At 37.7% G+C, this 13,520-nt stretch overlaps 1 protein-coding gene across 5 annotated transcripts in view; it reads right to left on the bottom strand.

The window, feature by feature from the left end:
* The window catches only part of agbl5 (AGBL carboxypeptidase 5), a 107,821-nt gene that overhangs the window by 39,343 nt on the left and 54,958 nt on the right, over positions 1-13,520 (bottom strand). The window contains exon 13 of one of the 5 annotated variants that reach the window (XM_078213045.1): positions 4,161-5,085. The exons of 3 other annotated variants lie outside the window; for them this stretch is intronic. In XM_078213045.1, the coding sequence (XP_078069171.1) occupies positions 4,985-5,085 (101 nt within the window). In that variant the 3' untranslated portion in view covers positions 4,161-4,984. Of the gene's footprint in view, positions 1-4,160; positions 11,033-13,520 lie in introns of those variants that run through there. One more of the 5 variants, XM_078213044.1, reaches the window with a different exon arrangement.

Below are 13,520 nucleotides of genomic sequence, written 5' to 3'. Positions count from 1 at the left end.
CAATTCCTCAATATAGTAAAAGCAAGTGACCTCCTATCAAGGCCTTACCAATGAATTTTTTTTTTTAGACAAACCCAAGGTAGTGCAGAAAAACTACATGAAGTGACCTGCCCTCACCATTTCGTGCATAATTTCTACTGACAGAAATATGAAATTCATTGCACTCTTATGCAGGAGTGTCAATTCACCACCGTTTAGTTTTAAATTTTATGCCCCTTCAACCTTTAGGTTCCTTTCTTGGGAAATATTGTTTTGCCTCAAAGACTAATTAAGGCCGAAGCTACATGAAACAGCGATATAACCTTTTTCTAAATCTACTTCTTTCATCAGATGCAGTAAGTGCACTTTAACAGTTATTAATGGCACAAGAAAACTGAATTTGATTCATGGAAATTCAGGCCAAAGAAGGTTCTCAATAGAATGTATTACCGCAATGATGTTCTCTCTCTGGCATGGACTTGATGGGGCTCCTTCTGTATTATAACAACACTAAGTGTCTACTTATGACTAATACAACCATCTGCATTCAGAGCTGAAAGCCTTCAACTGGGCCCTTAAGTGGCTCACTTGGCCATTGAGGTCCCTGCCTCTGGTAATATGCAATGATGGCAGTAAGATGTTGAGTTCCCTCCCTATGTCTATCCCTGCCATATTACCAGCTCTTCTGCCCCCCAGTCTGTTGCCACGTGACTGGGAAAAATCAGCCAAACATTTCAAGTCAGTGACCTTGCAACAAAATTGGAAAAGTTAGAAATGTAATAACTTGAGTAAATGAAATGGGCAAAGAATTAAAAAAAGAACAAAATGGGAACTCTGTGATAGGGTGTGGGCAGGAGAGGTTTAATAACAAAAGGGTTCATGGTGTTAGGCCAAAGGGAGTTGGAATGGGACAGGCAAATAAACAATGTGGCTAGGAGGTGTAAATAGAAGGATGTGCAGCTGCCATGCGAAAACAAAGAATAAAAGGGAACAAGACAGGGGGAAAAAAAACAAAATTCAATAGAAACTCAGCGCTGGTCTAATTGTATGTTGTGGGAGGTTCTCCAGCAGGCGTATGTTCATTTCTATGAAGTTTAGATCCTGTTGTCGGGTAAACAATACTATGCATCAGTGAACTAGACAATGATCCAATACTTGACAAAGTGATAACTGCTGTCAATCAAATGAAAAGCAACAAAGCTTCTTGACAAGATCCCTGAGGAAGTACTGAAAATGTGGAGACAACAGTGATCTCTTGGATACATGCCCTATTCGTGAAGCTCTGTCAGAATAATTTCAAGTGACCATAGAGATGCCATGATGATCACAATCTTCAATAAAGAAGGCAAGTTTAATTGTACTCACTACAAGGGCATAGCATTGCTCTCATTGGTTGACAAAATCCAAGCTGGATTACTCCTTAATCACCTCTTGCCAATTGCAGAGAAGGTCCTCTTAAGAGTCCCAGTGTGGCTTTTGACACACATTTTAACTTCAGGAAAAGTGGAGAGAGCAGAATATCCCTTTGTAGATGGATTTCTTCAATCACTCAAAGTGTTTGCCTCAGTAATTTCACAAGCATCATCCACTGCCTACACGGTAATATGCAAATAACAATATTATGCCATGTTCCACTGCAGACCTCTTCCTTGTTAAGAGGCATCAACACGGGTGCGTCATTGTTATCTTTCTTGCAACAATGTTGCAACTTACGACTGGCAGGCTCCCTCCTCCCCCCACTCCATACACGAAGATAACATATCACATTGATAGTAAACTCTTCAACCTTAATCGGCTGAAGACCACAACCAAGATGGCAGGACTGTAAGATGCTGAAGTTGTATAAGTTAGTGCTCATTCTGAATAAGAACGACAGGTGGTTGACATTCACCAAAGTGAACAACAACATGAGACGTGCCCTGAACACCAGCAAGACAAAGTTCTCTGCTCTATGTGGCAGCCTTCTGTCCTTTAAGACAGTGGTGGTCAACTCCAAGTTAGTGTATTGTGTGGCTCAAGAGCCCCATTCTGGCATGGAAGTCTCTGCAGCAGTCTGCAAACTCACACCAAATGTATCAAATTCAATGCCTTCAACTGAGAAGTATGAGGAAAAGGTCCCTCACTTTCCATATCTTGGAAACTGTCCATCCCAAAAAATTGACATTGATGAATTGGTACACCATCAAATCCAATGTGCTAGCTCAGCCTCTGGTAAATTTTGTATAGTATTCGCGTTTGCAAGAATCATGTTATCAGACCTGACACCAAACTCAAAGTCCATTAGTCAATAATTCTCCCCACACTTCTCATCCATGCTAAAGCTTGTTCACTTGATAGATGCTACATCCAACCCGCGAACAAAATTATCAATGCTGACGTAGAAGGATATTTCAAATTGAGGACAAAAGAACAAAAACGAGCATCCTCCAAGATGCAGATATGCTGAGTAAAGAGGGCATAATCAGGTGAGATGGATGGAACATGTATTCAGGATGCCTGACTCAAAATTGCCCAAACAGGTGCTCTACTACTCCAGGGGGCTAAAGGAGGGGTTACAAAGAACATCACAAAGCCTCCATGAAGGTGTATTTTACTATCAACACATGGGAAGCAGATGCCCAATAACAAAAATGATGATTCATCATTAAAAAAGTGTCAAGACCTTTCAATCAACGAGTAGTGTTTAAGAATTTGGGAAAGTTAACATGGCTAACAGTTGAACTTGAGATGAAAAAACATAACAGAGAAGTAACAAACTGATAGGCATCAAGAGGAATAATGAGATACGATATACCCAGTAACAAGATTAGCAAGCATTTATAGAACTTGAGGTGCAAATTGCCATATCAATAAAAACTGTTCATCAGTGATCAGTGGATCTGTATAATGAACGACTTCTAAAAGCAAGGAATTTGAGGGGTAGACAGCCAAATCCAAAGCAACTAAATGGTATAATTGTTCGTACCCTCATTGAGAAGTAATAGCCACGGTGCCAGTTCCATCTAACATTTAGAGCCACAGCAGATTACAGGTATTCTCCTCAAAAAATGCAGTTTTGTACCTTTGCTGAACCAGCAAAACAAGGTTTCCCAGACCTGGTTACCTAACCTGTATTGTGTGGTAACTGTGAGCTGGCTTTGACTTATAGCATTACTAAAGTGGATGCCATTTGGGAAAAGGGGTGTCTTAATAAGTCCAGGGAACATAGTTATTTTCTGGGAACATGAAGTAATTTCAAATTAAACAGTGCATTCAGTTATTAAATGTACTTAAGTGTCATAATATATATTAGTCTGTGTGTGTTTACTCTTTATTAATTGTTTACATAAAGACTAGACTGTTTTCTCACTGGGTTGTACGTTGCTCCTCACATTAATCCAAACAAATATACACCACTATAAACTAGTGTTTCAAGTTGGAACACACTTGCATACACCAACGAGCATATAACACCAGCAGCGTTCGTAACAAGTAGCCACTGAAAGAGAACAAGAGAAGCAGAAAAAGAGGGCAGCTGTTCAAGCTAACAATCTGCCACCAACTCTACTCGCCAACAGCTGATGTTCTCACTTTTGGAGAGCCTACAAGGATAATGTGGGGCTTATAAGCCATCCACAAACACAGAGCCAACAGTGACATCTCACTTCCACACAGCAATCCAATAAAAAGAATCATCGTCTGCATCAGGAATTGCTGATTGAGTGCTGGTGAGTTTTTTTTTCTTTTATCTTTTTCTTCACATTTGGACAGCAGCTATTCATTATCCTGCCAGACACACTTCTTCATATTTTGTTTCTTTAGTTGTCCCATTACCCCTAACTTTAACCTCGCATCATGAACTTGGTCACTTATTCTCTCCTACACTCCCCTTCACCCTATCACACATCTTCCCTTTTATTCTTTGTCATCCACTTCCTCTTCACTTGCTCAAAACCTAGAAATTATTTCTAATTTTGCCCAATTCTGATGAAAGCTCCCTGTCTGTAATGTTAACTTTATTTCTCTTTCCACAGATGCTGTGTGACCTGCTGAGTATCTTCAGCATTTCCTGTTTTTATTTTAGATTTACAGCATCCACGGTATTGTGATTTTGTATTTGTGATTTATATACTTCAATTATCGTATGTTTATGCACAATCACAAATGAAAGAAGGGAACAATGCAAGAGAAAGTATTTTTTTCAAAAACATACAAATAAAGTTTATTTACCAAAAAAACACACATTTGAGGCAATTTCACAGACTCCACACAAATGACAAAAAGATAACAAGATCATTCAAATTACACAAAAAAGTAATAGGCATGAAAATGTGAACTGCTCACAGTAAAACCCAAAGGCTTTTTTCAAACATAGCAAATTGGCACGTGAAAAAGAGGGGTAAATAAATAAATTACTGCAGACAAATTTAATGCTTCCCAACATTAGCCTGACTGCTTTTGTACTTATGCTGTTATAAATGATGGACCTATATTATAACAGTAAGTTTTCTCCAATTGCAAGAGCATATTTATGTCAGTTTATACCAATTTTGTTATTTGTCAGTTTTCTAATTTTGTTATATGGCCATAGTTTCCTCATTTTGTGATAGGTGGTGTATATCTCTACCCATTTTCTGAATTGTTTCCGTGCCATAAACAATTGTGCAGTTTCATCTCGCACTCCCCAACAACCATCCCACCCCCTGAGCAGCATACTTCATATTCTAGGATACAACACAGAGGATTAAGCATTAGTTTTGTCTGGTCTTTGTTTCACTGTGGTCCTCAGATATAACTGCACTTAAACAGCTTTCAAAACTTAACAGTAATCAGCAGAATAAAAAATTTGTTTCAACGTTAACGAATACGGAATTGTTGAGCATACTCCACAGTCTATACGAAAATGATGAAATAGCACTCTATGAATCCATCTTTGACCCACCACTGGGGTTCTTTCTATAGAGTCAGATGTATAATGAAATATTTATTATAAGAATATATTTGCTGTAAAGTTGACATTTTGTAATTAGAGAGACATGCTTCCAATTTTAGTTGATGTATCTGAGGGAACATACTGAAGTGAGACAAAGGGCAAGTCATGGGAATATTCAGCATGCCTGCTTGCATCTGTGGAAACGGAAACATAGTCAATGTTTAAGGCCAATGACCTTGCATCAGAATGAGAAAAAGTTTTCCTCTCTACGGATGCTGCCAGGCCTACTTAGTATTTCTAACATTTTCTGTTTTATTTCAGATTTGCAATATTTTGCTTTTTACTGCTTCTGTGAAGGTGGGTTAGTGGGAAGGTTTAACGCCTCATTTCTCTTTCTGCCATCAGTAGCCACATATACTGTAGCAGTGGGATAATGTCACGTTTGCACTCTCTAACCGGAGAATGCTAGTGGAAGAAACTATTAAGAAAAATGATTTGAAACACAAAAATTAAAATGCAAAAACTACACCTACTAGATGAACTCCTTTCACAGAATATCAGTGAAATTAGTGCAAAAAACTAAAGCAGTGACAATATAAGTATGGATTAATTCCAGTTTTAAGGCATTTGTTTCAGCTGTTGTATAGACTGATGTCACTGAAAAGTTATAATTTGGGCATTGTTTGCAGTTACAAAAATTACTGCTTTAAAACTGCTCAGTTGGCTTTCTAAATGTGGACAATTCTGAAGTCTTATGCATGTTTACACAAGGTAAATTGCCAATTTTAGAAGAGCACTTTTAACAGAAGCGATGTCATCACAACACAAAAGTAAAAGCATAAGTCAATAAATAAATTTCCCACAATCTGTTAAATCAAATCAATGTAATTTAGTAAATCAGACTAACATTAAAGGGTGAAGCCAGTATCAAACACTGAAAAGGAATTAGTGAAAGACTTCACTAAAAATCCCACCTGGCTATCAGAATATTTTTGAAAAAGATTTATAAATGGTTATCTTTAACACTACAGAGTCAAGAATACGATTACTCAGGTGATCTTTCCACATTGCTTAAATGATCCCTCTAGAGAATGAATTCAACATAAGCAAATCAAAAAAGAGTTATTTTAAATTTTCTGTCATTAAGTCGATAATTTTACATTGGTAAGAGTAGAGTTGGATAGTTGAAGCTTACTACATAACGTAACAGATTAATCAAAGCTATTGGATTACTGTTAAGTTTGTTAATCAAAGCAAAATTAGACTCCAAATGAAACAATTCAGATGTGCACACATGCCTTTTGTATATAATAAAACTATCCTCTTATCATTAGATTACAATTGTGTAAAAAGCTGATCCAGTTTGGTCCTGGTTCCAGTTTTTACTTGTTCTCAAGTTTTAATCTGTTGCTATAAAAATGTTTTTGGCCACACCACAAAAAACAAAATGGCCTCAAGTCACACCAAGGAAATTTGGCAATCAACAGGCAAACAATATCATAAAATTATTAATGGCATTTAGTATTAAATGTACAGGTAAAGCTTTCCTGTGCAATCTATTCAAATTTGAATGATCTCATACATGTTAGACGTATGAGAGATGGGAATTTACAGGGACACTGACACGAGAAAGAGTCAGTGGCCTCAATCTTTGCATTTCTAGCATATCTGGTATCAGGATGAGCAAACCATGTACTTGGCCCTTCAAAGTGGGAGAACCAATTCAATTCTGGTCTTTTGAATCCTGAAGAAATCTTTCCCCCAAAAAGGTTCATATATTACTTAGCAAATAACTGCCAAATGCATGTGCATTGTAGGAGTGAAGAATTTCTAAGGTTCTACTCAAAAGCGTTTCTACAATCTCTAACACAGATCTATTTATGGCACACTGGAGTGAAATAGAGTTTATTATTTGCAGTAAGTAATTTCAAATTCAAATCCATTTCTGCAACATCTACTGAAGCAGGCTTTGGGACTACAACTATTAATGAATATACTTTCACTCATTATGCTCATTAGCACAACAGACTTAAAAGAAACTGTTGATGCTGGTTATTTCAATTCAACCCGTTTACTCTATCCTAACTTAGTAATTTAGTGGCAATTGTTTAAAACACATGACAAATCTTTGACAGAATTCATGAATATGGTCCAATTCTTCACTTCTCTGTTCAAATGCAGATATAATAGGTTAAAATGTTTCCAGATATTTGTCAATAAAAACAAACAGCACAAAGTAATTCTAATATAAAGTGCAGTGTGACAAAAAGATAAAAAGTTTACTTTCCCGATTAACTCCTAATGGGATGAGATTTTTAAGCAAGGTAAAAATAGGCTTATTGAATAAACTTGCAAGTTACTTCATGTCATGAGACAAATAGCTGTTATGACTCCTTTAGTTCAGTACTGAAATTGTTTTTTGGATTGTTAACCACAGCATCAAACTGTAACTGCTTCCCCAGCCAGACGGACAAAAATAAGAATTGAAATGTTTTCATTAAAGTGACAATTTTTATACAGAAGTAAATTTCACATTTGACTTTACCTTATAAGGTTACTTTTCAAGTTTTTCCTATGCTACTAGGCATTGTGTGCATTTCATATCACAACCTGGCAACTGTACAAATCAGTGAAACAAATACTGTTTATTTACAATATTGGAATAGAAATCCATTCAAACTAAAATCTGATAATATGACCTAAACGGACAAAGGAGTTAAGAATAGGATTTCTTTCAAAAATCTTGCACCAAGTCCAAGATATAGGAACATAAAGTACAGGAACCGAAAAGACTCCGCTGTCCATTCAGCTGGTCCCACTTCATGTGATCAGTCCCAAGAATCAGGAAAATTAAATTTCCCTTGCATTTTATTCTCCATGCTTAGTAGAAGTAGAGGCAACATGAATATGATCCCTGGGATTTGAGGCATCTATTCAGCAGGCTGACCCAATGACTCAACCAACTCTGCTGGTCATAAGTAATGCATAAATAAACTTTATTCGTGCATTGATTAGGCCAAGATCAATATTTAGTTTTTTAAAAAGTAATTTTAAATGTAAACCATATTTGCTTACAGGTTCCAGTGACATCATCATGACAAACCTGCCCTCAACTCATAATACCATCTCCACAATATACAATGACAATTAAATGAAGATGCTTCAGTTGTGTTTGCCATAAGTGCCTACATTCTTCAGCTTGTTAGGAAATTGTAAATTGAAATTATCCGGTGTTTATTTTGAATGTCCTTTCATCCTTGCTCGATTAATTTGTACATTTTGAAAGGAAAAGGTAAAGTCTAGGACGTCTTTTTTGCTCAGACTATTCAATTTTAGAGACAATTCTACTTACAAAAATATTTTGTTTTCACAAATGAATCTTCTTAAATCAGTACTCTTAGATTATATTTCCTTCCTTGTTGAACAATTCCAATTGATTAAGAAGCCACAAGGAGCTTCAAAGAGAAAAACACTGTCCTGAGAAACATCTCTTTCCCTCTATGTTCTGGAAACTGAAGTTTTATTGAAGTTACTGATCTAGGATTCCATATTTGGGGCAGACTGACCATGTTAAATATTATAAATCTTTTTTAGATCTTCCTAAAAAATCTCTTTGCCACCTTGAACTTCCAAGCAAGTACAGCATTTGGCATAAGGAACTCATTCTCACTCTACAACAGGTAGTTTTAAATTTGATTTTACAACCATATTAAATGAAATTCAAAAGGTTTACACGGTGTTTATGTAATTGATACAGCTCAGCTGAGGCAAAGCAAATAACTATTGAAAATTTATCTTCCAGAAAGGAAAGATTTATCACTCATATTGTACAATGACATCACGTTGATTCTGTTCAAAATATTAAGCCGCTATTAGAATAAATCTGGCATGTATGTAGTGCCAAACATGATGGTGCCTGGACCATGCATCAAATGAAGTTGAGAATAACCTATTCTTCCACTATATGTACCGTCCCATGCTACACTAGTACATGACTCAGGTAAAATCATGGTAACTATAAGAGAGGCATTTCAGCATCTCACCCAAGTTTGCTGACTTTAATACCACAGCAGCCAAAAATGATTCAAGTGGTTATATTTTCAAAAATAATATTTGATGTAACTTTTTATTTAACTCGAGACACTAGCTTCAAACCATTGAATGTTTATAAATATGAAAGTTTTAAAAATAACTCCTCCTCCTCCTCTGTGGCACAGTGGTTAGTATTGCTGCCCCACAGCATCAGGGGGCCCAGGTTCAATTCTGGCCTCGGGTGACTGTGTGGAGTTTGCATGTTCTCCCTGTGTCTGCGCAAGTTTCCTCCAGGTGCTCCCGTTTCCTCCCACGGTCCAAAGATGTGCAGGCTAGGTGGATTGACCATCAAAATTGCCCCTTAGAGTCCCAAGATGAATAGGTTAGGAAGATTAGCTACGGTAATGGTGTGGGGCTATGCGGATAGGGCAGGAGAGAGGGGCTGGGTAAGATACTGTCAAAGGGTCGGTGCAGACCCGAAGGGCCGAATGGCTCCCTTCCACACCGCAGGGATTCTATGAATTCTAAAAAATGTAAAATTCGATTTTAGTTTAAAACCAAAATGAAAGCAGCTTCTCCTGCCTGGTTAATTTTATAGTTCCACTAACAATAAACATATAAAAATAATTTAAGTAATTACACTACTTTTTGATTTACTTTCCCCTAAATGGTTCAACATATGCCTGTGCGTGGGTTTCCTACGGGTGCTCCGGTTTCCTCCCACACTCCAAAGATGTCATGAGTGACCAATTCCCTTGCTTCCTTCATTGCCAAGTGATCTACCTTTCTAAGTATCATAGCAAAAGCCAGGGATAAACCAACTTTCCAATTTCCCATCAAATGTTGTGGGCAGCTCCTGGTTTCTGCCACACATATTCACATTGGATGAAATTAAGCAAACTAAGAAGTAATTAGTAGTTTTATAGTGCCTTTCATGACCTCGGGAAATGCTAAAGCTCTTCAGAGCCAAGCATTTTTGAAGTGTATTCACTGTTGCAAGGCAAGAAAAAGTGACATCCAACCTCCACACAGTGAAGTATCATAAACAATAATGAGATAAGTGACCAGATAATCTGTTTTAGTAATATTGGTTGAGGAATAATTGTTGGCCAGCACATAGAGAAAACTCCTCTGCTCGAAAGCATCACAGCATCTTTAAAGTCCATCAGAGAGGAGAGACAGGTTCTTTAAACTCTCTTCCAAATGAGGATACCTGTTGTAGCAAGGTGTTGCTCCAGATTATGTGCTCAAGTGTTTAGAGTGGAGATTGAAGCCACAGCCATCTGATTCAGAGGCAATAGCAAGGCTACCAATGAGGCAAGGCTAAGTAGATTAAATTTAACCAAACATTTGCATTTCAAAACACTGCACCATTCATAAGTGTATATTTTTGATGCTAGGTTTCCTGGACTACAGACCAAGTGCCCAGTGATGATACATTAGGCTGCTCTCAGCTGTATTTTAAAAGGAAGGTAGTGGGTGAAGGTCAGGCACAACCCTGCAAGAGAGAGGAGAAATTTCTGATGGGTTTTATCATCAGGCTGCTCTAGATTCCTGTCGAATGGATGTTCAACAAGACTGCAATGGAAGTCTAACACTTTGCCCACCAAAGCGTTAGGTCGGTTCTTACATCAGTTAGCTATTTTTGTCAACAACGTTTTGATTTGCTGTCCCACACTAGAGTCTGAATCCTTATTTAAAAGAAAGAGAGATCAATAAAAGAAATAAAGATAGAAAGGTAGAAAAAAATCATAAAGCAGACCCCTATGAGGCACCAGTTTATATACCACCAGACAGAAAAACACACATGAACAACTATTTATTTTCTATCCTTTATCTATACTGTCACACTTTAAACCATGCCTTATTTTTATTCATAAATTTTCCAAATTCCACATCAGCAAACTCCTTTCAAAACTTTCACACACATCATCCACATATTTATCAACATACTCCATTATTTCCTTCTGTAGTATGACCTACAGAAGCTTACACACTACCAACATTAGGTTGACTGGTCTGTAGCCACCTGGCTTCTCCCTTTTGGAATAGAGGCATTATAATGGCAACCCTCTAAGTCCTCTCTCACAACTTCCAGATCTAAGAATGCTACAAAGAAAATTGGAGAATTTTACAATGACTTTTGTGAAATAATCCTGAGACCAAGTTTTCAGCAACCTATCATAGCTAAATGAGATAGCATCCTTTTATTGTTTAAAAAGTAGCAAATTATGCAGTACTTAAGCATCTAATGAAAGTCTGAACACTGCTTTCACTTGCTTGTCAAATGCATACTGATATCTCACTCATCAGTCCCTGAGGACATACCAGCTTTATCCAGCAGAGGAGAACAAAAGCAATGTATATTAAAACCATCAAAAGCCATTCTTTGTTTACCCTTCAGGTAAATGACTAGCTTCCATTTAGTCCTCCTCACAGAGCCATGACTGAAATGGAAAGCTAAGGGCAATACAATATTAAAAGAGTGTTTTACCACTGCATGTTGGGGTATGGTGTTCCAACATGATGAACTAACAGGTCACCACCTCAATTATTTCTAAGGTAACTTCCCAGACTCATTATTGATAATGCTGTTACTGTCCTCATGTGAGGCAATGAAATGATGGGACACACTCTTGCAATACTTGCAACTGGTAAAATTAAAGGAAAGGGAAATCAACTATCATCACTGGTAAATTGTAACTTCAAAACCTATGATCTGGAGTCAATAGGGCTCAGTAGGTAAACACAAATAACTGTGGAGTCAGTAAAATAGAGCGAGACAGGTCACAGCTTATACTCTTGGTTTGTGCTAAACTTTCTATTCTTATCTGGGCTGACACTCGAGGCATGACAATGGAGCTTGGTTTTCTAAAAGCAAAGACAAGATAGGAGGATCCAGTCACCCAACATGGAAATATGGGCGAAGACTGGGTCAGATTTAAGTTCCCTCCACATTCAGTCTAGTCTCAGATAAAGAATAGCCTCTTCTGCAAAAAGCAGAGAGATACAATGTGGTCAACATCACTGCAGGTTATGGAAGGAAACCAAAGGAGAGGATTTGGGGAAATAGAAAAATCACAGGAATTAAAATATAAAAATTGGCAAAAACATTACAATTGGATTTGGTGGAGGGAGCAGCTAAGAGTTTAAATTTCTTAGCTCTTTGATATTAATCATAAAATGTGCACAGAATTTTATGGGGCTGCAATTGGATAGAGAGTGATGGTGGTGGGGTGGGGGAGACAAAAAGCAGAAGGGGTGGAATGCCCGTCACCTTGCTGCTATCATGGTATTCTGCCTGCAATGGGGACGTAGAGGACAGCCCACCCTTCCAGCGGCCAATTGTGCCATTTCAGTGGCCTATTAGTGGCCTCTTCCTTCTGGCCTTTGTGGGGATGGACTTATAATTAGGTGATGGGGCCCAAGCAAGGGCCCCGTGATGACAACATCGCCCAGCTATCACAAATCCCACCTGCCCTTCTTCAGAGCCTGTCTGACTGATCCCCACTTCAGTCAGCCCCACTTATCTTATTCCAAAACTTTCATCCATCACTGCATTTCTCGGTTAAATGCAGTCCCACCAATGACCAACACTCCCGACGGTCTTGCTGAGACTGAAAAGCTGCTGGCCCTCCAAATAGGCTGGCAACTCTTGATGGCAGGTCCATTGTCAACTCACAAAACCCAGTCCTTTGAGTCAATAATTAGGGTGACAAATGTTAATAAGTGTAGAGAGATGCAGAAAATAGAGCCAACATTGCAATTTAATGTTAACAAATTAATCTGTTGTAAAATTAAGTCTTGGCTAAATTTTCTAATGCTAATGTAATTTAATCCCTGATCATATTGAAACCTGTAAGCAAATTATTATTTTCCCTTTGGTAAGAATAAACATTCGAAGCATGGTTGTGCTTGAAGAGAAATCAAAACTACTTCAAAATTTCCTCTGACTTGGTTAGTTGGAACACAAATTAGCACACGAGGCCACTAAAATAATAACATTTTTCACAGGGTGATTTGATATTTTACCTCTTTCACTTATGTTTGTTTGATGAAACTGTCAACAATGAAGAGCTTAGTTACTTTTATTGAAATATTGTTCTTGGTTAGTGTTAATGGTCCAAAACAGAAAAGTGAGAGAGATGAATTTAATATTGTATTTCTTAACTGAATTGGCCTCTTACCAACTTGTGGAACTGAATGCATAAATTGTTATACTAGGAACCCCTCAGAATAATAGAATCATACTGGGTCCCCTCTTTAATAACATGAGCATTGCTGAAAAAAAAGAGACATGCTGTTGAAGCTTTTCATCTTGCACTCATCCGAACAGCTGCAAGAATGCCAAACTTCAAAGGGAACAGCATTATACCGCATGAGAAAAGGGTGCTGATTGGTTGGCAAGTTGACTGTGTTTGGTCAAGGCATTGCCATTGAGAATGCACCAAGGAACTATTGTCCCTCACACTTTTGTTTAATTCAAAAAAGGCACAATGCCTGAACATGCTCCTATTGCCTGCAGAGGACAGGTATGGATACATGTGGCTTCCAGTAATCATAAGTGATGCAAATTGTTAGCCCAAATGATAATCTT

This window comes from Mustelus asterias, chromosome 5, assembly GCF_964213995.1.
Source record: "Mustelus asterias chromosome 5, sMusAst1.hap1.1, whole genome shotgun sequence".
In the NCBI taxonomy this organism is placed as follows: domain Eukaryota; kingdom Metazoa; phylum Chordata; class Chondrichthyes; order Carcharhiniformes; family Triakidae; genus Mustelus; species Mustelus asterias.
Note: the sequence above shows the minus strand (reverse complement) of the source record. Positions and strands in the feature narration are given on the sequence as shown.